The sequence below is a fragment of the Hyla sarda genome, chromosome 4 (assembly GCF_029499605.1).
Source record: "Hyla sarda isolate aHylSar1 chromosome 4, aHylSar1.hap1, whole genome shotgun sequence".
Classification (NCBI taxonomy): Eukaryota; Metazoa; Chordata; class Amphibia; order Anura; family Hylidae; genus Hyla; species Hyla sarda.
The window spans coordinates 53,770,369-53,798,111 of NC_079192.1; the positions used below are offsets into that span (position 1 = coordinate 53,770,369).

The window sequence follows — 27,743 nt, forward strand, 5'->3', positions numbered from 1 at the left end:
GAGATAGATAGATATGAGATAGATAGGTAAATAGATAGATATGAGATAGATAGATAAATAGATATGAGATAGATAGATATGAGATAGATAGATATGAGAGAGATACATGAGATAGATAGATAAATAGATAGATAAATAGATATGAGACAAATAGATAGATAGATAGATAGATACCAGAATTTGAGGTTGTGGAAATGGTAACAATTCACATAAACACATAATGACATCATTTTTGCAAAAACTACAACATATTAGCTATATCCCCAACAAAAAAAGAGAAGCCATCGTGTATTTGTTATTTCCAAGCAGAGTTTCTGTTTTACAGACATTAAAGGACATTTCAGTTGTATATACAGGTATTTATGTCACCTAATGACTTTGCTTCATTAACATAATAAAAGAGGTGTCTATTGTGACATTGACCTTGTGAATCCTCTGCTAAGGTTACATAGATGAAAGATCATAGGTGTTAACATGGAGGCTTTTGATCCATGGATATATAAGGTAAGAGAACCCTGAAGACCTCACTTCATTCTTGGAGACCTTCTGAACACCATCTCTCCAGAGAGACTTTACAGAAGACCTCCGAGGGAATGTCCTGGTTGAGCTCCTTGTTGCACTTTACAGTCATCTCTGTGGTCCTGGGAATGCCTTCTTCTCTACCGGGGAAACACACGAGGATTCCTCTGGCTTCATCAGTTCTACATGGAAGGACACAATCCAAGAATATAAAGCACTCTCCCTTCATGATGCAACTCTACCAGACCCTCATCATGGGGAACACAACAGATCTATCCAGCCTGGAGCACTCCGTTCTTCAAGATTCCGACACTATCCTTAGTCTCAGTGCCAAAAGTAAGTCTATCTATTTGGATCTGTCTCATATCTATTCATCAGATTTATTTATCTATCTATCTATCCATCCATCCATCCTTCGCAGGAGACCAGCACAACCGGGTGCAGACTATTGGAGCCTGGGTTAGAGGCCCTTCAGTATACAAAGAACAAGAAGATCAGCAGCACTCCGTTCCTTCAGATTAATCAGTGCATGGTTTTATTCATCTTGTGTTACAAGCAGCTGTCTCAGGGTGGGTTCACACTACGTTTTCTCCCATACGGGAGCGCATACGGCAGGGGGGAGCTAAAACCTCGCGCTCCCGTATGCCTTCGTATGCGCTCCCGTGTGTCATTCATTTCAATGAGCCGGCCGGAGTGAAACGTTCGGTCCGGTCGGCTCATTTTTGCGCCGTATGCGCTTTTCCCCCGGACCTAAAACTGTGGTCAACCACGATTTGAGGTCCGGTCGTAAAAGCGCATGCGGCGCAAAAATGAGCCGACCGGACCGAACGTTTCACTCCGGCCAGCTCATTGAAATGAATGACACACGATGAATAAAGCCATGCACTGATTCATCTGAAGGAACGGAGTGCTGCTGATTTTTTAGTTCTTTATCTATCTAATAAAGATGAATGTAGGCAGCACACCAGGATTCGTGCTAAATTAAAGTGCTTTTATTCCAAAGATAAAGACAACGTTTCGGCGATCTCACACCGCCATGGCGGTGTGAGATCGCCAAAACGTTGTCTTTATCTTTGGAATAAAAGAACTTTAATTTTGCACGAATCCTGGTGTGCTGCCTACATTCCTCTTTATTGGAAAACGGACTGGAGCACCGAGGTCTTCAGGGCTGGCACCCACCCAAAGTAACTATTAGGAGGTGCTGCTTCAATTGGGATTTCTATCTCTCTATCTATCTAGCTAGAAGTTGTAAGGGAGAGCAGCACAAACCACGATATAGAAGTAAGCGGGTGCAGGCGGTCTTAGGGACCCCGGTCCTGGGTCCAATATTCAGATAAAGGATGAAGGTGACTGCAGCACTCCAGAGTAGCAAAAGAAATCCGTTTTATTCCAGACAAATACACAGGCTACGTTTCTGTGGCCTCACACCACCAATTTATAAGACAAAATGGTGGTGTGAGGCCACAGAAACGTAGCCTGCGTATATGTCTAGAATAAAACAAATTTCTTTTGCTACTCTGGAGTGCTGCAGTCACCTTTATCTATCTATCTCCTATCTATCTAATCTATCTACCATGTATTTGTCTGTCTATTGATATATATAAATATATATATATATATATATATATATATATATTATAAATGTAATATTTACATTAATATAACATTTAATAAACTGTATTTTGTAATAACTATAGTTTTTAAGTAAATGTTGTAATCCTGTATTTATCTGATATATCTATTTTCTGATATCTATTGATATCTCTATTTATGTATGTAATTTCTATAAAAAATCACATTAATATAACATCATATTTTATATTAATATATTGTATTTTGTGACAACTATATAGGGGGAGATTTATAAAAAAAAAAGAAAAAAAAAAAACTGTACAGAGGAAAAGTTGCCCAGTTGCCCATAGCAACCAATCGGATTGCTTCTTTAATTTTGCGGAGGCCTAGTTAAAAATGAAAGAAGTGATCTGATTGGTTGCTATTGGCAGCTGGTCAACTTTTCCTCTGAACAGGTTTTGATAAATCTCCCCCATAGTGTTTTGGCAAATGTAATAATTGTGTAGCATGGTTGTTGACCTTCATTTTCTTTCATCACCACCAGGTTGCTCTCAACTTAAAAACCATTGGGCCTTGTCCTTCGACATGTCCTCTATCACAAGCAACAATGAAATACGACTGGCAGAGTTGAGGATACATCTTTCTTCACCCAAGAAAACCCATGACGTGACCCTTGACATCTATCACAATAAAGAACACGAAGGGAAGATCTTCTTAGGCTCGATGAAAGTTGACCTTCGTAATGAAGGAGGATCCACTTTGAAGGCCATCAATATCACCAGAATGATGCAGTCTTACTTCCCCAAAGATAAACGTTCTAATAACAAAGAAGACACGGAGGATAAAACAAGGTCCGAGAATGGTCAAGAAAATAACTGTACAGACGTGTCTACCGATAGAGTTGTATTGGTGGTTTTTACCAAGGACAATCCTTCTGCCAACCTCGATGGATATCCCAATCTCATCCAGACTGTTGAGTCTTCTAAGTATGTCATGGCCCCAGTCTCTGGCCATAGGAGATTTAGAAAGGGTAGAAATGCAAAGCATGGTATGATCATGGCCAATTTTCCCACCAAACCTGTTGAAGATGGACGACCCCTGTGCAGACGAGTGGACATGGTTGTGGACTTCGAGAAGATCGGATGGGGAGAACAGATTATCTATCCCAAGAAGTTCTCTGCGTACAGATGTGAAGGAGCCTGTCCTATCCCTCTGAGCGAGATCTTCAAACCAACCAACCATGCCTATATTAAGGTAATTACCACTATATTTTCTTAAATGTTTTTTTTATACTATAAATATTTATTTTAAATTTTCACATACAGCTTCAACATTAAGATCGTAATACATAACAATATTACTTAAAAACCAAACAATAATCCACAACCCTGCCGTATTTTAACCCCTACCACCCTTTTTTCTTAACATTTTCTTAAATGTTACTTTTATTTACTTTACAGTTATATTTATACTTTTATGGTAAATAACCGTGTCTTGATAAAATTGTTAATATGTGTTTTTCTTCTTTTTTTGTTTATAGAGTTTGGTGAAGTTCTATAATTCCGACAGAGTTGGTTGTTCGTCTTGTGTCCCGGTGAAGATGAGACCATTGTCCATGCTGATGTATGAAGGAGGAAAGGTGGTCATGAAGAACCATGAAGATATGATTGTCGAAGAATGTGGATGCCAATGACATGATATAACATATCGGCTAAATTCCTGTGGTCTTAAAGGGGTTATGCAGGAATCGAAAAACAGAGGTTATTTCTTTCAAAAACCACTCCCTGTCTGTCTCCAGGTTGGGTGTGGTTCTGCAGCTCAGTTCCAGTGAATTGAATGGAGCAAAGTTGGACTACCACACCCAACCAAGAGACAGACAGGGAGCGTTTTTTGAAAGAAATAAGCTCTCTTTTTTGATTCCTGGATAACCCCTTTAAACCATGGTCCTCTAGATGTTGCAAAACTTCAAACCCCAGCATGCCCAGACAGCCATTGACTGTCCAGGCATGCTGGGAGTTGAAGTTTTGCAACATCTAGAAGGCCTTTGAGACCTCTGCTGTAGGGCATCGTGGCAGTAATCGGTATATGTCCTAACCCATAATGATCCTACTAAAAAATCTTAAGTGCATCTTTATATGCATGCATGAGAGATGAGTGTGAGCACTTTGCCCAGGAATTGACCAAAAATTGTAATGATGCGCGGTTGTCAGGGGCTGTATAAAAAAAATAGCTTCTAGTGACAAAATTAAGGAAATTAAGTAAATATATGTTTTCTTAATATGTTATTTTATTCATACAAGTTCTTATGGTAATATGTAGTGTATATAAATATATATTGTTTTTTAATGGTAATAAAAAGTTTTATTTTTATTTCTGTCTCGTGTGCTTTTGTGTGAATGAATTATCCAATCGCTGTCTTTACAAAAATGATGGGCTCCAACCAATTTTGACACATGTTGGAAGTTGTAGTTTGTAAGTCATTGATTTAAAGGGGTTATCCATGAATAGAAAAACAGAGCTAATTTCTTTCAAAAACAGCTCCTCGTCTGTCTCCAGGTTGGGTGTGGTATCACAAATTGGCTCTCATCACTTCAATGGAACTGAGCTGCAGAACCACACTCAACCTGGAGACAGACAGACTGAGCTTTTTTTTTCTTTCCTTCTTCTCTTAAAGAAATTAGCTTTGTTTTTCTATTCCCTTTAACCCCTTAAGGACCATGGACGTACGTCTAAGCTCCATGGTAGTTAAGGACCAAGGACATACGCGTCCGTCCGTGGGAATTTCGGTCCCTGCCGCGCACCGAGCGGGGACCGAACTGGGGTGACTGCTGATATCGATCAGCAGTCATCCCGCGCAAATGCCCAGAGGGGTCATCAGACCCCCCCTCCCATTCACACCAGCGATTTGCCGTGATTCCGGTGATGCATGGTGATTGGGGGGGACACCCCCGATCACCTCCTGTATCTATTGGGAGGTGGCGATTTCATCATCCCCCTGGGACCACTGCGATTGTCCGGCCAATAGCAGCCAGCAGGGGAGGGGTTAACCACCTCTTCTCGCAGCTCTGCCGGCTAACTGAGTTCAGTCAGCGGTCAGAGCTGCAAGAAGGAGCCGTGGAACCCCCCCCCCCCCCCTCTGCCGTGATCGGAGCCCCCTCAGGACAGAAGATGCCCCCTTAGAGCAGAGACAGATTACTCAACAGGGAAAGGTAGGAGTAAAAAAAAGTGAAAGTAAAAAAAAAAATAATCCCCCCCAACCCCCTAATAAGTCCTCAAAGGTCCCACAGCTTTTTTTAGCGTGACCCGGACCCTATTAGGGGTTCAGGGCACTGCAATTTGCCCCCCTTTTTTTGTGTGGCTGCAGCAGTTTTTTTTTTTTACCCCATTTACACCGTTATATAATACAGTCACACCAAGCACACACTACATACTTCATCGCCCCCCCCGCCACCACCGCATAATAAAGGCGATGGCTCGCCAAGCTTTTTTACGGCGGAGTCATACGCTTTTTTTGCCACAGTCTCCGAATCTGACAGCGGAGGCATACGCTTTTTTTGCCACCGTCTCCGAATCTGACACTGAGGACGAGGAAGATCCTACATTCCTGTGTTTTCCCCTCGTCCTCCTCATCATCTCGTACTGATGATGAGTCGGCTTACATTAAACTTTAACGTGGTCATAGCAGGAGACACTCAACCCGAAGTGCAGTTGTGCACCTACGCTGGGGAGCAGATCCTGCACTTGTGGTCCGTTGCTATGAGCAATCCCCAGCATAATATGCTTACAATGGAGGGATGCCTGCAGACGGTCACAAGTACCACAATGGCATCCTACACCAGATAAATGTGTATGTGGATGCGTATTACATCATTTAGACATTAAACAACTACATTAACATGATCCAAGGTGATAGGAGGTGCTCAACCGCAAGTGTTGGAGTGGAGGACCTGCACTTGTGGACCACAATATGGGTTCACTCCTGTGGTAGATGTAAACAATGACATTAGCTAACCCTCAAAACTGATGTAAAATTGAGACATTCGCCAGTATATCCTTATCTGAAGGACATACCTGAGCCCGCACACCACGCCAAGGTTTCTCTAGTACTGATGATGAGTCCCCTGTACGTCAGCGGAGACGCCGCGAGGCCACGCACCCCCCATGATAATAGCCCAGTGGCCAGCACTAGTACGAGCAACAATGCCGCTCGTACTAGGAGTCCGACCCCCCCCAGACAAGTGTACCGGAGCCCCCTTCCGGTGAACCTGTCTAGACACCCCCAGAGGCTTATCAGCCACGTATTCCGGAGTTTGTTGGAATACGGATTGACATGGCTGGATTCACTGAAATTGACTATTTCAGTTTGTGGTGCCTTGGGGGGGTGTATGGCAGTTGGGGTGTTGCTGTGAGGTATATCATGGTTATAATTAACTCTTGTCAGTCGTGACGCCAGGGTGAGGGTTAAATGCTGTATGGCTTGGCCTATCGCCACCCTTCCCAAGAGCGATAGCTTTGCTGAAAACTTGCGTAAACTTTACTGAAGATTTTCTGTAACATGCAAATACAGGAACAGTCTTTATAACAGAGTATATATACAGCTTAGCTGAGATTGACGTATGGTTGGGACTTTTGTAAGTTCTTTAGCTTAGTAGGATTTAGTATGTGCAGATCCGCTGGATTTAGGGTTATGTTTAGGTCCAGGGTCCTTGCTTGAAGTAGCGGGGAAGTTGTAATAACTCACTGTTTAGCTTTAGGCCAAGGCCGGCAGGCTGTGGCCTAGTATTTGTCTTTGCAAGTTGCTGAGTTCCTACCTCATGAAGTGTCAGCAACCCAAGAGAGCGACTATTGGCTGCAGCTCCCTTATATGGGCAGGGGCTGGCCGTTTTAGGATTGGTCCGCACCATCTGCCAATCAGCTTTACAAGGCATTGTGGGTATGCCTCCAAAGTTCTAACCCACAGTCACATGACCTGCAGGCCCTGCGACGCTATGCAAGGTAAGTATAAACTTTCTATACAGTATTTACATTTATTTTAGAAATATATTAACTATATGAGGGGTGACTAGGGGATGACTAAAGAAGCGGAACCCCACAGTTACTAGGTACTCTGACTTTGGGGACCCCTAACCAAGGTACGGTATGCAATACGGTACCGGGACACCACAAGTTATTTTTTCAGTGCCAGTTTTGTCAATCACATGGTGGAGCAGACGAATCTGTATGCCCAGCAGTTCATCGCCCACCTCCGTGATTCTGTTTTGGCCAGGCCCAATGAATGGTATGCCATTGATGCAGCAGAAATGAGGACATTTTGGGGCCTCGTGCTGCATATGGGCCTGGTCAAAAAGCCCAGTGTCAGACAGTTCTGGAGCAGGGACATCTTATACCAGACCCCGCTTTACAGTATGGTCATGGCACGGAGGCGGTTTGAGGCCATTCGGAAATGCCTAAATTATGCAGATAATGAGGCATGTCCACCCCGAAGTGATCCTACCTATGACCGACTTTACAAAGTGAGGCTGGTCATCGACCCAAATTTTTGGAGGCCTACGTACCCCTCAGGGAGCTCTTGGTAGATGAGTCTCTTATCAGTTTTAAGGGGAGACTCATCTTCTGCCAGTATATTCCCTTGAAGCGGGCGCGGTATGGCGTGAATCTCTACAAACTTTGTGAGAGTACCTCCGGGTACACTTACAAGTTTAGAGTATATGAGGGACGAGATTCCCATATTGAACCCCCAGAATGTCCCCCCACTCTGGGTGTTAGCGGGAAAATAGTTTGGGACCTGGTGCACCCATTGCTGGATTAGGGTTACCACATGGACAACTTTTATACCAGCATCCCTCTGTTCACATCCCTTGCCGCCAGATCCACGTCCGCTTGTGGGACCGTGCGGAAGAATCAGAGAGGCCTCCCTCTAAATTTTGTTCAGACACCTATGCCCAAGGGTGAGTCCCGTGCCCTTACCCATGAAAACCTGTTGTTGGTCAGGTATAAGGATAAGAGGGATGTCCTTATGCTCACCACTATTCATGGTAACGGCAGCTCACCTGTCCCTGTGCGAGGTACCACAACAACGGTCCTCAAGCCCGATTGTATTCTGGACTACAATCGGTATATGGGGGGAGTTGATCTTTGTGATCAAGTCCTCAAGCCATACGTGGACATGCAGAAAACACGGATATGGTACAAAAAAGTTGCGGTCTACTTGGTACAGGTTGCCATGTACAACTCTTTTGTACTGTACCGGAACGCTGGCAACACAGGGACATTCCTTCACTTCCAAGAAGAAGTCCTAAAGGCCCTGATCTTTGGCGACCAGGCAAGAGCAGGCCGGACTTCCCAAGGAACTGAAGTTATAGGTGCCAGGATCATCACAGGCCAACACTTTCCAGGTGAGGTCCCCCACACTGCAAAGAAGGGACGATCCCAGAAAAGATGCAGAGTGTGTCACAAGAGGGGGGATACGGAAGGACACCACCACTCAATGTGACACTTGCCCCAATCACCCAGGCCTCTGCATTAAAAACTGCTTCAGGGAGTATCACATTTCCATGGAGCACTACATTTTCCCTCTTCATTTTAATTTTCCATAATTGGACCCCAATGTACCAAGTCCAGAGTACATTCCAAGTTTTAACCCCATAAAACCACTAAATTGCCCCAAAAAATCTTTTATAAAAAAAATAAATAAATAAATAAACTGATAAGACCTCTGGGGGCATTTTTTCCAAAAATGGGTCATGGGTCACTGAGACACTATCATCGGGGACTTTTTATGTTGCCTCAAATGTTAAGTGCTCTCTCTCCACCTGAGGCAACAGGTTAGGAATGGCCACACACATCACATTCCCAGAATGATGATTCAGAGCATAGGGTTTGAGGTGGGCATATTTTTTTGTTTTGGCTATGCTCTGGGTCATCATTCTGGGAACATAACCTGTTTTATAATTTTATGTACCACTGTACCCCATTTTAGTCACTTCGTGTACCCCATGTAATGCCCCTTGAGGGGGGGGGGGGGTCCCACTGTTCTGGCTCCATAGGGGGGGGGGGGTCCCACTGTTCTGGCTCCATAGGCAGCAATGCAAAAGCTCAAGGACCCTGACTTGGCTCCTGCTCCTCCGAGACCTGGTGTGCACCCTCAGAGCTGCTAACATCCAGATATGAAGTATGTCCTTACTCCAAATAAATGTTTCTACAAATTTACAATAACATTTTCTCCTTTTACCACTTGTGAAAATGAAAAATTTGGGGTAACCCCAGCATTTTAGTGTAAAAATCAACTTTTTCCTTTTCACATCCCAATTTAATGAACATTTATTAAACACCTGTGGGATGTTAAGGCTCACTGTACCCCTTGTTACGTTCCTTGAGGGGAGCAGTTTCCAAAATAGTATGCCATGTGGTTTGTTTTTTTTGCTGTCCTGGATCCATAGGGGCTTCCTAAATGTGACATGCCCCCCAAAAACAATTTCAGCTAAATTTGCTTTCCAAAAGCCAAATGTGACTCCTTCTCTTCTGAGCATTGTAGTGCGCCCCCAGTGCACTTGACGTCCACACATGGGGTATTTCCATACTCAAAAGAGATGGGTTTACACATTTTGGGGGACATTTTCTCCTATTACCCCTTGTAAAAAAGTATAATTTGGGGGAAAACCAGTATTTTAGTGGAAAAAAAAATAATTTGCACATCCAACTTTAACGAAAAGTTGTCAAACACCTGTGGGGTGTTAAGGCTCACTGTATCCCTTGTTACGTTCCTTGAGGGGTGTAGTTTCCAAAATAGTATGCCATGTGTTTTTTTTTTTTTTGCTGTCCTGGCACCATAGGGGCTTCCTAAATGTGACATGCCCCCCAAAAACCCATTGTTGCTCCTTCCATTCTGAGCCCTCTACTGCACCCGCTGAACACTTGACATACACATAAGAGGTATTTCCTTACTCGAGAGAAATTGGGTTACAAATTTTGAGAGGATTTTTTTCCTTTTACCCCTTGTAAAAATTCAAAAACTGGGTCTACAAGAACATACGAGTGTAAAAAATGAAGATTTTCTCCTTCACTTTTCTGCTATTCCTGTGAAACACCTAAAGGTAACACACTTACTGAATGTCATTTTGGATACTTTGAGGGGTGCAGTTTTTATAAGGGTCATTTATGGGGTATTTCTAATAGGAAAGGCCTTCAAATCCACTTCAAACCTGAACTGGTCCCTAAAAAATTCTGATTTTGAAAATTTTGTGAAAAATTGGAAAATTGCTACTGAACTTTGAAGCCCTCTGATATCTTCCAATAGTAAAAACATGTCAACTTTATGATGCAAATATAAAGTAGACATATTGTATATGTGAATCAATATATAATTTATTTGGAATGTCCATTTTCCTTACAAGCAGAGAGCTTCAAAGCTAGAAAAATGCTAAATTTTCAATTTTTTCATCAAAATTTGGAATTTTTCACAAAGAAATTATGCAAGTTTCGACAAAATTTTACCAGTAACATAAAGTAGAATATATCACAAAAAAACAAACTCGGAATCAGAATGAAAGGTAACAGCATCCCAGAGTTATTAATGCTTAAAGTGAAAGTGGTCAGATGTGCTAAAAAACACTCTGGTCCTACAGTGAAAATTGGCCTGGTCCTTAAGGGGTTAAAGGGGTTATTCCAAGGTTAAAACTTGTGGATAGGGGATAACTAGCTGATTAGTGGGGGTCAAACCAAGGAGACCCCCACCGATCTTGTGGGTCAATTGTCCCCTGACTGAACAGAGGGTGCACTCTATTCATTCTCTTTTGGACTCTCAAACATTGCACTGAACTTGGCTATACTTAGAAGTCCCATAGATTTCTGGATGTGGTGGGGTCAATGGGGCGGCAGCCATGTATTTGTGCTGCTACTCCATTCACTTTGGGGACAAATGACCTCTGTTCTTGTGATCAATGGACATCCCAGCGGTTGGAACCCCACCAGCTTGTTATCACCTAACCTAGCTGACCATGCTGAGATCGCACCCGTGTAGCTGGCTATTTAAACCTGCAGTGTGCTTCTAGTCCTCACCAGTGAAATAACTTAGTTTGAATAACCAGCATTACTTGTCCTCTGTCTTCTTGATATTGATCTTTGGCTTTTCCCTCGACTCTTCTCCACTACCACTATCTCCTGGTACCGACCTCTGCTAGACTGACATTGATTTGACCGTATGTGTGTCTTAGTGCATCTCTGTTAGTTTGTGTGCCTCCAGCTGTTCCCTGACTCCTATTGTTTTTGTATTTTATTACGTTGACAACGCTGCCCCAGCACTTAACAGGGAGGGTTTATCATCATGGTTGTCGATGCGTCACTTAGGGCGGATAGGCAATAGGCAGGGACAGTGGCTGTGGGTGAATTAGGGCTTCACTGTTCCCTGCCCATAAGTAACAGTAATAATCTATTAGATGTTTCTCCACCTTGACTGGAGTCACCTGTGGTAAATTCCGGAGATTTTACATGATTTGGAAAGACACAGCCCTGTCTTTATAGGGTCTCACAGCTGACAGTGCATGTCAGAGCAAGAAACCCCATGAGAGGGAAAGAACTGCCTGTAGAGCTCATGTCAGGCAAGAGAACAATGGCCTTCATAATTATTAAATAGAAGAATTTTGTAACAACCAGCCACTGTTGGCTGTCCGGACATGCTAGAAATTGTAGTTTTGCATCTGGAGGTCCCCAGTTTGGAGTCTACTGTATTGTGTAAATCCTGTTTTTACAAAGATTACACATTTAATTACACGTGGACATGTTCTGTATAGATGGGAGGAGAACCCTCAGAGTCACCTCCTTCGTTTTACCCAAGGAACTTAAGTGTTCTACTAAATAAGGAGTCAGCATACTGAAAAGGTGAGAATTGCTTCTACAAAATCATCTCCACAAGGAAAAATATTGTGATCAAGTCATGGCCTTTATTTCTTTAAGACAATAGTTCCAATGTTTCTGTCCCCAGTTGGGGTGTCCATACAGCTTAGACTACAAAGTCAGCCAGAAGGGATAAGCTAGATTTGGAGTCTACACATAGCTGCAAAGAAAACAAAATTCCTGGTTGACTCAATAAAACTTCATTTTTAATATTTCAATTTATCTTTAAAACTTTTAGAAACAGCATCACTCTTATTCATGAGGAGCATGGGATAGCTCAATCCTATCCACTTGAACAACGATCCATCAAAACTCTCTTTCATCTGTGTGTTTAACAATTGTTCTTTGGCTAATGGTTTTCACCAAGTATTATTGAGCTACTCCATTTAGTTGCCCATTCCGACAGTGTTGTTCTAGGTATGAGGATGGCTTCTTGAGGATAGTTCCCCATTAACCCGTCCGTCAAATGAGAAGCTTTCTTAGATTGGCATTGATAAGACAAAGTAGCTGGATACAATGTGTGACCTCTCTCAATCAGATGACCAATACAAAGGCCCAGATCTCCTCTCACATCCCTTGACATGAAATTTGCTACCATATCCAAGACCTCTTCATTCATTTTTGGGGCTATCAAGACAATTGAGGACTGAGGTGGGCAATCGAGGACTATGATGCTCCCTCAGGACATTGTTTCACTTTTCCTGGCGTGTTCCTTTAACGGATCACACTCCATTTTCAGCTTAAAGGGGTACTCTGCCCCTAGACATCTTATCCGCTGCTGGGGACCCCCATGATCTCCCTGCTGCACCCAGCATTCGTTTAGAGCGTCGGGTGCAGGGCCTGAGGCTTGTGACATCACGACCACACCCCCTCAATGCAAGTCTATGGGAGGGGGCGGGATGGTCGTCATGCCCCCTCCCATAGACTTGTATTGATGAGGCGTGGCTGTGACATCACAAGCCTCCGCCCCGCATAGCCAGTCATTCGGCACGGTGCAAAGTTCGCTCCGTGCACCAGATGGCAGGGGTGCTGCAGCTGAGATTAGACATCTTATCCCCTCTTAAGATGTCTAAGGGCAGAGTACCCCTTTAATGCTTGGCCTTATGGTCATGTGGATTATTGGTTTTTTGCATGTGTTTTTTGATGTTTTATAAGATGTGAGCTATGGTAAAAGCTTCTGTCACATACTGTGCAGGCATATGGCCTCTCTCCCGTATGCATTCGGAGATGAATGGCAAGATTGGAGCTTCGAGAAAACGTTTTCCCGCACTCGGAGCAGCCATAGGGCTTTTCTCCGGTGTGGATAAGTTGGTGTTTCTGCAGCGTGGAACTGTGTGTGAATTTCTGCCCACATTCTTTACATGCAAAGTCCCTCTCTGTTTTGTGGGTTCGCTGGTGGCTCACCAGATTGGACTTGTCTGTGAAGCCTTTCCCACATTCTTCACATTCGTAAGGTTTTTCCCCTGTGTGCGTCCTCTGGTGCACCGCGAGATGAAACCCCCGGATAAAGGTTTTTCCACATTCTTTGCAGACATAAGGCCTTTCCCCTGTGTGTATAATCCGATGTTTTACGAGTGTCGAGCTACAGGAAAAACTTTTACCACAAATGTCGCAAATGAAAGGCCTGTCCCCCGTGTGAGCTTTTATGTGTACATTCAAGCGGGCCTTGGAGAAGAAGCTTTCCCCACACTCGCTACATACAAATGGTTTATCCCCGATGTGCACTCTCTTGTGTATCACAAATGCGGAGTTGTAGCTGAAGCTCTTGCCGCACTCATTGCAGGAATATGGTCGTTCTCCGGTGTGGCTTCTCAAATGGCTTGCAAGGTTTGACCTATCTATAAAGGTTTTTCCACACTCAGAACATATGTATGGTTTTTCCCCTGTGTGGATTCTATAATGAATATCAAGGTTGGATTTCCGAGTGAAGAATTTATTACACTGAGTACATTGGTAAGGCTTTTCACTTTCTTTGGGAGTTTGTCTGTCTTTTAGGCGCTGTTTGCCGGCTACGTCTTTCTGTAACTTTGTCCCATCACCTATAAGGTGGCCACCTTCAGAGGACTGTTCTTTACTAACGTGTGTCTTCTGGTGCACCATAAGGTGGAAAGATTGAGTAAAGTTTTCCCCACACTCGAGACACTGATATTGCTTCACACCTGAATGAGTCTTTTCGTGTCTCTCCAGATCACTCTTTTCTGAAAAACACATCTTGCGCTCTACACACTTTTTCGGCTTCTCGCTTGTGTGTGTTTTCTGGTGGGACATCAGTTGGGAACTTCGTAGGTATTGTTTACCACATTCATTACATGAATATTGTATGGATTTCTTGGGTTGTCCATCCTTTTGCGATACACTTCTCATAGAAGTTTTATTGTTATCATTTAGACGAGTGACATCTATTTGTTCATGAAATTTTGGAAGAAGTCCAGGTGCTTTGGTGTCAGAACACGTCCATTTATTTCTCTCTGCCTGGTACCCCTGTGCAGGCGTAAGGCATAGAAATTTATTATGACAGATCCAATATGAACACTGGTTAAGATTCTGGACCATTTTTTCATCCTTGGGAATTATAGCTGTGGAATATGTAAAGACAGTCTAGTAAGTAAATTGGGTAGAAAATGGTCTTAAATTTTACAGAAACTGTATTGCAAAATAGCCAGGGAATATACATTTTACAATGCATTCAGGTTAAAGGGGTACTCCGGTGAAAACATATTTTTTTAAATCAACTGGTGCCAGAAAGTTGTACCAGTGAAAATTACATCTATTTAAAGATCTTAATCCTTCCAGTACTTACAGCTGCTGTATGCTCCACAAGAAGTTATTTTCTTTTTGAATTTCTTTCCTGTCTGACCACAGTGCTCTCTGCTGACACCTCTGTCCATGTCAGGAACTGTCCAGAGCTAAATAGGTTTTCTATGGGGATTTTCTCCTGCTCTGGACAGTTCCTGAGACAGACAGAGGTGTCAGCAGAGAGCACTGTGGTCAGAAAGAAAAGAAATTAAAAAATAAAAGAACTTCCTCTATTGTATACAGCAGCTGATAAGTACTGGAAAAATTAAGATTTTTAAATAGAAGTAATTTACAAATCTGTTTAACTTTCTGGCATTAGTTGATTTAAAAATATATATGTTTTCCACTGGAGTACCCCTTTAAACAGTTTGAGGAGTTATATTTTATCTTCAGATTCTTCTTCCCCGTAGAGGGGTTCAAGCTGGTCCTTCGAGGGTTAGTGCTGCATTGCTCTACAAGAGTGATCTCCAAACTGTGGCCCTCCATCTGGAGGTCCACAGTTTGGAGACCACTGCTGTAGAGCAAAAATCTATAACCCTAGTTTCCAGTTTCCATGCTAAAACCTATGTATACCTGTGCAACCATTTGTATTTATTGTTCCAGTGCATCTAAATGACAGAATTGTCTTACTGGAACATATACTATGTGCTCAGCTCGGACCGCAAGCAGGACCTACATGTACGCCCTGTCTCATTAAAGCATCTAAATCATTGTGTTAGACAACACCACCTTCCCTTTATCACACTAGATTTCTATAAAATCCTATGAGGAATAAATATGAAACCAGTTCCATAAGATAAGACAGTCTTTTCCGAGCTTCATGTTGATTTTCCTCACCTGCGTTAAATCTTAGCCAGTTATATTCCCATAGGGTGTCTTCTCCATTTTCAATCTTTTTAACAATCTCTGGTTTCTCATTCACTAAACCTGTGACCACAAAAAAAAAAAAAAAAAATTAACCCCTTCCCGACCTATGACATACCTGTACGTCATGGGTGGCAAGGTGTTCCCGACCCATGACATACAGGTACGTCATGGACATTACTGCCGCTACTCGCGGCACCCCGCAGCGCCCGGAAAGATGGTGGCTATCACTGATAGCCAGCCATCTTACCGTGCGACCACGGGGGGTTTCGTCCCCCCCCCCCCCCCCAGCGATCGCTGCTATCAGCTGGTCAAATCTGACTAGCTGATAGCAGCGTTTCGCTATCAGAATACTTAGCAGCGCGGTGTGTGAGTCCCAATCACGGGGATCGGGACACACACCGCTCTGCTAAGTGTCCCTGACCCGTCCCCCGGCGTCACTTACCCGTCCGAGCGGTGTCCCGAGCGGTCCCGGCGGTCCCGGCGTCCTCCATGCGGTCCCGGCTGCGCTGCGTCCCGGAGGTGAGTTTCCGGCAGCAGTGCGGCATCTTCATTGGCAGCAGTAAGATCGCCGTAAAGCGATCTCACTGCTGCCTCTGAGAGTTTCAAAACTGCAAAACTGCCTTTGGCTTTCTGGGCATGCTGGGAGTTGTAGTTTTGCAACATCTGGAGGTCCACAGTTTGGAGACCACTGTATAATGGTCTCCAATCTGTGCTCTTCCAGATGTTGCAAAACTACAAATCTCAGCATGCTCAGTCTGTCCAGGCATGCTGGGAGTTGTAGTTCTCTAACATCTGGAAGAGCACAGATTGGAGACCATTATACAGTGGTCTCCAAACTGTGGACCTCCAGATGTTGCAAAACTACAACTCCCAGCATGCCCAGACTGCCCAAGCATGCTGGAAGTTGTAGTTCGGCAACATCTGATCCTTCAGATATTGCCGAACTACAACTTCCAGCATGCCTTGGCAGTCTGGGCATGCTGGGAGTTGTAGTTTTGCAACAACTGGAGGCACACTAGTTGGGAAACATTGTCCGTTTCCTACCTCAGTGTCTCCAGCTGTTGCAATTGTTGCAAAACTATAACTCCCAGCATGCACTGACAGACCATGCATGCTGGGAGTTGTAGTTTTGCAACAGCTGGAGGCAGACTGGTTTGGAAACACTAAGTTTGTTTGCAAAACACTTGAAAGTTTATTACTTAACTTAGTGTTTCCAAACCAGTGTTCCTCCAGCTGTTGCAAAACTACAACTCCCAGCATGCACGGACAGCCAAAGGGCATGCTCGGAGTTTGCAACAGCTGGATGTTTGCCCCCAATGTGAATGTACAGGGTACACTCACATGGGCGGAGGTTTACAGTGAGTGCTGCAAGTTTGAGATGGCGCAAATTTTGCGCTGCAGCTCAAACTTCCAGCGGCAAACTTGCTGTGAACCTCTGCCCATGTGACTGTACCCTAAAAACACTACACTACACTAACACTAACATAAAATAAAAAGTAAAAAACACTACATATACACATACCCCTACACAGCCCCCCTCCCCCCAAAAAATGAAAAACGTCTGGTACGCTACTGTTTCCAAAACGGAGCCTCCAGCTGTTGCAAAATAATAACTCCCAGTATTGCCGGACAGCCATTGACTGTCCAGGCATGCTGGGAGTTTTGCAACAGCTGGAGGCACCCTGTTTGTGAATCACTGGCGTAGAATACCCCTATGTCCACCCCTATGCAAATCCCTAATTCAGGCTTCAAATGCGCATGGCGCTCTCTCACTTTGGAGCCCTGTCGTATTTCAGGGCAACAGTTTTGGGACACATATGGAGTATCGCCGTACTCGGGAGAAATTGCCTTACAAATTTTGGGGGGCTTTTTCTTCTTTAACCCCTTATGAAAAGGTGAAGTTGGGGTCTACACCAGCATGTTAGTGTAAAAAAATAAATTTTTTACACTGACATGCTGGTGTTGCCCTATACTTTTCATTTTCACAAGAGGTAAAAGGGAAAAAAGACCCTCTAAATTTGTAACGCAATTTCTCCTGAGTACGGAGATACCCAATATGTGGGCGTTAAGTCCTCTGGGGGCGCACAACAAGGCCCAGAAGGGAGAGTGCACCATGTACATTTGAGGCGATTTGCACAGGGGTGGCTGATTGTTACAGCAGTTCTGACAAACGCAAAACAATAAATATCCACATGTGACCCCATTTTGGAAACTACACCCCTCACGGAATGTAATAAGGGGTGCATTGAGCATTTACACCCCACTGGTGTATGACAGATTTTTGGAACAGTGGTCTGTGAAAATGAAAAATAACATTTTTGATTTGCACAGTCCACTGTTTCAAATATCTGTCAAACGCCAGTGGGGTGTAAATGCTCACTGCACCCCTTATTAAATTCCATGAGGGGTATAGTTTCCAAAATGGGGTCACATGTGGGGGGGGGTCCACTGTTCTGGCACCATAGGGGCTTCCTAAATGGGACATGCCCCCCAAAAACCCTTTCAGAAAAACTCACTCTCCAAAATCCCATTGTCGCTCCTTCCCTTCTGAGCCCTCTACTGCGCCCGCCGAACACTTGACATACGCATATGAGGTATTTCCTTACTCAAGAGAAATTGGGTTACCAATTTTAGGGTGATTTCTCTCCTTTTACCACTTGTAAAAATTCAAAAATTGGGTCTACAAGAAAATGCGAGTGTAAAAAATGAAGATTTAGAATTTTCTCCTTCACTTTGCTGCTATTCCTGTGAAACACCTAAAGGGTTAAAAAACGTATTGAATGTCATTTTGAATACTTTGGGGGGTGCAGTTTTTATAATGGGGTCATTTATGGGGTATTTCTAATATGAAGATCCTTAAAATCCACTTCCAACCTGAACTGGGCCCTGAAAAATTACAATTTTGAAAATCTTGAGAAAAATTGGAAAATTGCTGCGGAACTTTGAAGCCCTCTGGTGTCTTCCAAAAGTAAAAACTTGTCAATTTTTTAATGCAAACATAAAGTAGACATATTGTATATGTGAATCAATATGTAATTTATTTGGAATATCCATTTTCCTTTCAAGCAGAGACTTTCAAAGTTAGAAAAATGCGAAATTTTAAAAATTTTCATGAAATTTTTTGATTTTTTACCAAGAAAGGATACAAATATCAGTGAAATTTTACCGATAACATAAAATAGAATATGTCACGAAAAAACAATCTCGGAATCAGAATGATAAGTAAAAGCATTCCAAAGTTATTAATGTTTAAAGTGACAGTGGTCAGATTTTCAAAAAATGCCCAGGTCATGAAGGTGAAAATGGGCTGGGTCATGAAGGGGTTAAAGAACTTTTTGTATTTGTGTGAATCTTCCTTAAATGGGCACTGTCATTAAAACTAATTTTTGCTATTGCACTCCTTATGGTATCTAATGTACTTTGTTTAAAAAACATGAAGTTTTCAATTTTTTAGTTGTGTTTAACCTCTTAAGGACATGCAATAAAACGGATCTCTCCAAGGAACAGCCCAGGATAGAGGCAGCGCACAAGACTTCAAAGGTAAAATAGTTTATTTACCCGGCATGCAACGCGTTTCGCTGGATAACCAGCTTCATCAGGCATGCCTGATGCCTGATGAAGCTGGTTATCCAGCGAAACGCGTTGCATGCCGGGTAAATAAACCATTTTACCTTTGAAGTCTTGTGCGCTGCCTCTATCCTGGGCTGTTCCTTGGAGGGATCCGTTTTATTGCTTCGCCTGTGTGTCCAGGAGCAGCTGCCGTTCTTCGCCCATTGCAGGGTCACTTCACGCCTTCACCATAGTTGTACTTGGTCGCAGTACAACTACACTTGGTGAGCAAGTTTTCTTGTTTGTTCATATTCTCTTTGCATTACGGTATCACACTAGGAGCGCTCTCCTTGTTTGTACATTGCTCTTAAGGACATGGCGATAAAATCGCAATGTCCCGATCAGCTAGCACGCGAGCGGAGGTCCCCTTACCTTGCTCCGTTGCATCCGATCGGAGATTGATTACTCCAAGCTTGAGATACAGGCTTGAGCAATTGACCGCCTATAACACTGTTCGATGCAAAGCTATGGCCTTGCAGTTAACAGTGTAAAAGTTCAGTGTGTGCATTTTTATAGTCCCCTATGGGAGCTATAACATTGCAAAAAAAAAAGTTAAAAAAAAAGTTCATAAAAGTCATTTAACCCCTTCCCTAATAAAAGTTTGAATTACCCCCCTTTTCCCATAAAAAATAAAAACTGTGTAAATAAAAATTTCAATAAACATATGTGGTATCGCTGCATGCAGAAATGTCCGAATTATAAAAATATATTGTTAAGTAAACCGCACGGTCAATGGCGTACGTGCAAACAAATTCCAAAGTTCAAAATAGCGTATTTTTGGTCACTTTTTATATAATGAAAAAATGTGTAAAAAGCCATCAAAAGTCCAATCAATACAACGGTACCGATAAAAACTTCAGATTACGGGGCAAAAAAATGAGCCCTCATACCGCCCTGTACGTGGCAAAATAAGTTATAGGGGTCAGAAGATGAGAATTTTTTATGTATAATTTTTCCTGCATGCAGTTATTTTTTTCAGAAGTACAACAAAATCAAACCTATATAAGTAGGGTATCATTTTAACCGTATGGACCTACAGAATAATGATAAGGTGTCATTTTACCGAAAAATGCACTGCGTAGAAAGCCCCCAAAAGTTACAAAATTGAATTTTTTCTTCAATTTTGTCGCACAATTATTTTTTTTTTACGTTTTACAATGAATTTTTTGGTTAAATGACTAATGCCACTGTAAAGTAGAACTGGCCTGGTGGTGCAAGGAATAAGCCATCATATGGAATTTTATGTGCAAAATTGAAAGTGTTATGATTTTTAGAAGGTGATGAGGAAAAAATGAAAATGGAAAAACCCTGCATCCTTAAGGGGTTAAAAAAAGCTGCCACCAGGTATCTCCCTACTTGTCCAGAGCACATTTCCCCCCCCCCCCCCATCTCTTGCACAGACTTGGGACTCCTGCTGGCCTGAAAGAAGTTCAAAATCAGGAAATGCAGTTTGGAGTGCTGAAGGGGGGGGGGGGGTAGTACAGCCTTAGCCAATCATAGCTAATCTCACACACTGAACTGCTCTGGGCTGTGTGTAGCAGAGTGAGGGAGGAAGTTCTCCCCTCTATGGCTTCAGATGATGTCATGCCTGCTGGGGAACGCCCCTTCCCAGTCTAGGAATCTGACTGAGACTGAGCAGAAAATACAGAGCAATATTAAGGTAGAAAACTAAAGATATACAGCACGGGTAGTGTCATGCCACGCTCCCTTCTCCCCCCTCCTCCTGAGAGCGTGTGCTGGCTTGGGGCCTCGGACTGCGAGAGAAGTGATGTGGAAGGCGGCCCGGGGAAGGGCTGAGACAGCCCTGAGAACCCGCGGCGGATCCTGGGTCAGCCCGCTGGTGAACAGACCTGAGATGGTGCCAAAGACCAGGGGTGTAGAGCTGGATGCCGTGCCAGGGAGGCGGTGTTGGAAGATGATCTTGAGGAGAGTCTCTGTGGAGACGAGGCCGCGCTCCCCCCCCCCCCCCCCCCCCTCTGGTGGTGATTAGATGGTGCGGAAAGGGGCTCGGCCAGGCTGTTGAGCTGAGCCACGAGACTCCTACCCGGAAGAGGTTCCCGACACGCAGCACAGAGGGACAAACTTGATACAGGGCCCATTGAGGCTGGCTGCAGGACTGCACTCGAGCTGGAGTGAAGCATGCTTTTGGAAAAGTGATATTACTGATGTCTTCTTCCCGCTGTGTGAAGTTCTCTACAATAAAAAGGGAAGGAGGTCAGCGGCCAACGGTTGGTGGGGAGATATCAGAGCGGGACGGAAAAGAGCAGATGGCGACTAAGGTTCAACCAAGATGCTCAGGATCCCCAGAGAATACTGGAGGTACCAGCCAAATAGAAAAATATATGAGAACATCCCCAGCATGGGTTACAACCAGAGTTAATAACAGGCAATCTCCCAGTTAAAAGGAGGGAGGGGAAAATACTGTTTCCTGGTTTATGGTTCTCCACTATGGAGGCCATTTTCAAAGAGGTGCAGGCCTGTAGCCACTCATTAACAGACTTAAACACCCAAATTGATACAATGTCATCTGAGATAATGATAATACGGGACAAAATCAATAAGATAAGAGAGAGGACAATAAGAGGTGGAAAAGATCTTGCCCTGTGCCCTTAAAGATCTGGATAATCTGAAACGGGAACAGCAAACTCTAAGGAAGGAGGTTGATGACATTAAGGATAAAGTTATTTATATGGAGGACCATTCTCGTAAGAGTAACATTCAGATTGTGGGGTTATCAGAGGATCTGGGTAATGAAGAACTACGAAAATTTTGTACTAAGTGGATACAGGAAATAGTGGGACCGGGTGTGCTCTCCTCAATGTATGGGTTGGAGAGAGCACATCGGGTCCCGGCGAAAAATAGCCTGGTAGCTATCCTCAAACAGTGCTTTTTAAATTGCTATCTTCATATGATCGGGATGCCATTTTGAGAAAGATGAGAGAGACTGGCCCAGTCACATATGCGGGCTCTAAAGTGACATTTTATCCTGATTTTGCTAAAGAGACTGAGGTTAATAAGAGACTCGCTGTATTTGCTTGTGTTAATCTACACTTACCAGCTATAATCTGCCTATTAGAATCGCATATTACAGAGGAAACCAAGGGTAGATTGGCTAGGAAGTGGGCACAAAAAGAAATACACTGAACATTCTCTAGCTATTCGGCGGGGATCTCTTTATATTTTCATGATAATATTCCTCTAACTATAAAAGGTATAAAGGTGGACCAGAGGGGACAATTCATATTTGCGCATGTACTAATTGACACACTAGAAATGATACTTGCCTGTTTCTATATCCCTCCGCCATTCAGCCTCCGCCCAATACAGGAGTTATTGATATTTATCAAAAATAGAGACCATCTTCCACTTTATATGGTTGGGGATTATAATTGTATAATGAATCCTGACATGGATAGAGTAAGGGTGGGGAAGAGAGGGGGAGGGCATTTAGGGGTCAAACATTATTGTGTTATAAATGGGGTGGAATGATCCCTGGCGTCTAATTAATCCTGAAAAGAACATTTTCTCTTGCTTTTCGTCTTCACATAATACTGCATCACGCATCAACAAATTATAATGGAATGATGTGGGATTAAAATATATAAAGAATGTCAATTAAGAATCCAGATCCGTATCCCCACTAGTTTTTGATTTAGAGATTGGTGGTAACAGGAAAACGGGAAGAAGGCCATTTAGACAATCCAAACTGGTTTAAAGGGGTTCTCCAGCCCTAATAGATCTTATCCAAAAGATAGGGGATAAGATGTATGATCGCGGGGGTCCCGCCACTGAGGACCCCCACAATCTGTCATTGCGCACTCACCTTTGTGAGCACTCTGCAGGACTGGAGGCTCCGAGTGTGTAGCGTGACGACCACGGGACCGGAAGTATCGTTACGTCACGACTCTGCCCCCGTGTGACGTCACACCCCGCCCCCTCAATGCAAGTCTATGGGAGGGGGAAATGACAGATTGCGGGGATCCTCAGCGGCGGGACCCCCGCGATCATACATCTTATCCCCTATCCTTTGGATAGGGGATAACATGTATTACGGCCGGAGTACCCCCTTTAAGCTATTGGGAGACAAAGAGGAAATTAAGAAATCTTTGAGTTTTGGGAAATCAATCAGGGGTCAGCAACCATTGGGATCGTGTGCGATGCCCTGAAAGCTGTATTGAGCGGTTTATTCTATAGATCAGTATAAAGGGGAAAAAATTATTGTACACACAGGAAAAGGAGGTGAGAGAACAGGTTAAAAGGGCAGAAGAAGCATTCGCTAGTATACAGAATATGGAGAAATATAAGGACCTAAAAGATGCCCAAAAGAACTTAACGAATTTCATGGTGGGGAAGGCACAGCAGAAGAAGTTGTTTATGGGGCAGAAGAATTTTGTAGAGAGCGGGCGGCCAGGGAAATTTGATTAAAGCCCAGAGGGAAACATGTGAGTTACTGGCAATTAAAACCCAAGCGAGTACGATCATAACTGATCATGACCGCATTCAAGAGGAGGTGGTTCAATACTTCTCGAACCTCTATAAAATAGAGGAAGTACCAGCAAATGACATGATCCATTAATTTTTACAATCTTGTGATTTAAATAGGATTCTACCAGAGACAGGGGAGGAACTGGGAGGAGGAATTACAACCGAAGAGTTGCAGTCCAAAGTGAATGCATGTGGAGGTTCCTCTGCCCCAGGCCCTGATGGACTACCCTTCCAGGTTTATCAGGAATTTGGGGAGATATTGTTGCCAATCCTTGCCTGGTTCTTGAAGGAGGCTTTCAATAACGGTGAATTGCCGCAATCCATGCTGGAATCAACGATAGTGCTTATTCCAAAAATGGACAAAGGACCCATTTAAAGTTGACTCCTACCAGCCCATATCGCTGATTAATACTGATGCCAAAGTGTTGGCGGGGAGATTGGCATAAAGTGTTGGCGGGGAGATTGGCATCAGTTAAATTTGGCCTTGTGGGGGAGGACCAGACAGGCTTTGTCCCGAGTCGGACCATTTAAACAAATCTGATGCGTACCTTTTAGGCCATGCAAGTGGCCGGGGACTCTCTCCACTCCTGTCCTTAGACTCTATGAAGGCGTTTGACAGGGTGGAGTGGAGGTTTCTCTGGTGCACAATGGAGAGGTTTGGTTTGGGATAGGGATTCTTGCACTGGGTGAAATTGTTGTACAATTCTCCAAGTGCCAGGATTAGTCTGAATGGGACCTTAACAAGGAATTTTCAGTTGACAAGGGGGACACGACAGAGGTGCCCCCTGTCCCCCTTACTTTTTGTGTTATTTATTGAACCCCTGGCAAATTTAATATGCAGAAGTAATGACATAGGAGGCTTTGGGTTGAGGCACCGCTCAGAAAATCTATTGCTCTATGCTGATGACATGCTTCTTTTTTTGGAAAATGCAGAAACCATGTTCCCAGAAGTGATGAAATTGATTGATAATTATGGAAGTCTTTCCGGCCTGAAAATTAACTGGGAAAAGTCTTCTTTGTTACCAATGGGTCAGGGGGAGCCTCCCAAGGTGGAGAAAATAAAAGGTTATGGGCCCAGGAGAATATATTGAGTATTTGGGGATTAAGATTGGGAGGAAAATTGACTCATTTTTTGATCTTAATTGGAGAACATAAAAAAAAAAATTTGATATATGGGTAAGGATTCCTCTTACTATTGCAGACATGGTTTCTTTAACAAAAATGATAATCCTTCCACAGTTATTGTATGTACTTGCGGCCTTCCCAGTCTGGATTGCAGCTAAATGGTTTAAGGGGCTGGAATCCATTCTGGGGAGACTAGTGTGGGGGAGATCACGGGTACGATTAAAATACTCAAAGTTAGTATTGCCAGAACGGAAGGGGGATGGGGCACTCCCAGACTCTAAAGTGCTACTATTTTGCATCAAAAATTTCTAATATAAAGCAGGGGGTAAGAACTGGTGGCTAAGAGAACTATGGAAGGTAAAGGAGGGTAACAGCAGGAATATTATAGATTGGGCAGTGGCGGGTTTCCCAATAGGTAACAAATATATAAATAATTCACTGGTTGTAATGTTACAGAAAAGTTGGTGTGAAATTAAGGAAAAGTGTTATATTGAAGGTAGCACTAGGTTGACTAAACTATGGGATAATTTGAGTTTAGTTCAGTTTAGGGGCGATATGGAGCAAGATTTTTGGAAAACAAAGGGGAGTGGAATATGTGCACCAAATAGTGGAAATGGGAAATTAAAGAATTCTGAGACAATGAAGAGTGAGTTTGGTATAATGGATAAATGGAAATTGTGGTATGTACAACTTTTTGAAGCATTTATTGCACATGAAGATAATAAGAAAGGGTTGATGGGTGTTATCTATAAATTTCTTATTGTGGAAACAAAGCTGGAATTTATAGATAGGATTAAAAAGAAATGGGATTTAGAAGTAGGGATTATAGAAGGGGATTCTTGGGAGAGTGGTCCGATACGTAAATTCTGGAATAAGGTCATTCAAATTATTGAAGGAGTTTTGCAGTTTAAATTGGAATGCTCCCCAAGGAGTATTGTGTTAGGGGACGTGAATATGGAACATAAATATAACTTGCTACTACTTAATCTCTTTTTCTTGGCAAGGTTGATGATATTAAGGGAATGGTGGGAATCAAACAGGCCAGATCCAATGGGGTGGTTGAACTTGGTTAATAAAATCAAAATATATGAGAAATTAAGCAGTAGAGAATCAAAGAAAAAGGAAGATTACAGTAGATCACAGGCTTTATGGAATATATGAAATTTGCAATGCTAAATAGTTTTGTTTATTTTTATTATTTTTATTTATCTTTTATTTTTTTATATATTACTCTCCTCTCTGATGGGCAATGGTGGTTTGGGGGGTGGGGGCGGGGTTGGGGAGGGTGGGAGTGATATTTGTAATTTCTGTTTTGACTTTTTTCTTTATATGGATGTAATGTACTGTATATTGGCAAATAAAATTAAAAAAAAAAATTATAAAAATAAAGGCAGGGGGTGGTTTATCATGATGGGGGCAGTGAACTGGGAGGATTATAAAATTGAACAAGATCAGATCATGAGAGGTACTCTTTAGGTGCAGAACATACATTCCAATCCCTTCTCCCCAAGCTTCACTCTTCCACCACCTTCCTATTTCTTTTTTTTCTCCATTTATGTCTAAAGCCATTTTCAGAATTCAGCTGAATTCCTGTTACCGGAGTGTAGTGTAGAATCTCAGAGACAGTCACAACTAAGCTGTTGGGTCATGGGAATGTAGACTGTAGATAAACAAATCACTGTCCGTTTCCAAATGCAACCAGCAATGAAAGCCAAAAAGTTGTTCATTCATCAATTAGCAGTTACGTAAACAGCCGAGTCGGTGCAGCACTGTTAACACAACTCCCATTAAAGTCAATGGAAGTTACTCAAAACATGTAAAACAGTCTGGTTGGCTATTTTCGGGTTCCCAATCTCCTCCGCCATCACAAGCAGGCTAGGGGAGACAGGTAGACCTCAATTTTAAGGTTAGAGTCACACGTAGTGTAAATGCAGCGTATTTCATGCTGCGCAAAATCCCATGCACTGTTGGAAGAACGCTGCATATTCTCCTATGAGCAGACACACAGGGACACCCGGCGGCAAACCACACTGCACACACAGGGCTGCTGTGGGTAGCCCTGTGTGTTCAATCATAGGATAATACACAGCGTACTTCTTGCTATGCATTGGAATTTGCGCAGCATGAAATATGCTGTATATACGCTTTGTGTGACCCTACCCTAAAATAGAAATGGAATATGTCTGGCACAGAGGTTACAGTTAAAACAGAACTACTACTATTGCATTAAACCAACATATAGAACAATAACACACGTTTCTGGGATCCTTAATCATGGCCCTGATTAAGGATCTAGATGGATCAGAAACACGTCGGCATAGATGTTCCATATGTCGCTTGATGCAATAATAGTATTTCTGTTTTTACTGTAGCCTCCATGCCAGACATCTTCTCTTTCTGGATTTCGTTGTGACTAGAGACCCGTACACAGGTGTAGTTAGTGGAGATGGGAGCTGTTGAACTTGCTTGTCTGTCTCAATCTTAAAGGGCAGCAAAAACGAACTTATCCCCTATCCTATGTAGCTGATCGGTCGGACCCCCTGCCATCTCCTGCACTGCGCTCTGGCTTTCCCCATGCATGGGGCGGCACGCGCCCTCCATTCATCTCTATGGGAGAGGCGGAGATACCGGAGCATTGTACTCGTGTATCTTCAGCTCTCCCATAAAGATGAATGGAGGGTGCATGCCAACCTTCGCACCATGCATGGGGAGTGCCAGAGTGCCATGCAGGAGATCGTGGTAAGTCCCAGCAGTAGGACCCCTCGCGTTCAGCTGTGGATAGGGGATAAGTTAGTTTTCGCTGCACAACCCCTCTAAGATAGGTGCAGGTCTCAGAGTTGGGATCGGTTGTCTACCAACTTTTATGGTGACTATCCAAA

At 43.2% G+C, this 27,743-nt stretch overlaps 2 protein-coding genes across 9 annotated transcripts in view; one reads left to right on the top strand and one right to left on the bottom strand.

Moving 5' to 3' along the window:
* Positions 1-3,845, top strand: part of LOC130367932 (nodal homolog 2-A-like) — a 17,131-nt gene extending 13,286 nt beyond the window's left edge. For 2 of the 6 annotated variants that reach the window (XM_056570951.1, XM_056570952.1), the window contains exons 2-4: positions 505-855; positions 2,636-3,345; positions 3,632-3,845. In XM_056570951.1, the coding sequence (XP_056426926.1) occupies positions 594-855; positions 2,636-3,345; positions 3,632-3,784 (1,125 nt within the window). In that variant the 5' untranslated portion in view covers positions 505-593 and the 3' untranslated portion in view covers positions 3,785-3,845. Of the gene's footprint in view, positions 1-342; positions 856-2,635; positions 3,346-3,631 lie in introns of those variants that run through there. The other 4 variants (XM_056570954.1, XM_056570950.1, XM_056570953.1 and 1 more) reach the window with 4 other exon arrangements.
* An 8,168-nt stretch (positions 3,846-12,013) lies between these two features.
* Positions 12,014-27,743, bottom strand: part of LOC130367933 (oocyte zinc finger protein XlCOF6-like) — a 107,553-nt gene continuing 91,823 nt past the window's right edge. For all 3 annotated transcript variants that reach the window (XM_056570957.1, XM_056570955.1, XM_056570956.1), the window contains 2 exons: positions 15,616-15,705; positions 12,014-14,558 (listed from right to left, as the gene is read on the bottom strand). In XM_056570957.1, coding sequence (XP_056426932.1) covers positions 13,099-14,558; positions 15,616-15,705 — 1,550 coding nt within the window. In that variant the 3' untranslated portion in view covers positions 12,014-13,098. The remainder of the gene's footprint in view (positions 14,559-15,615; positions 15,706-27,743) is intronic.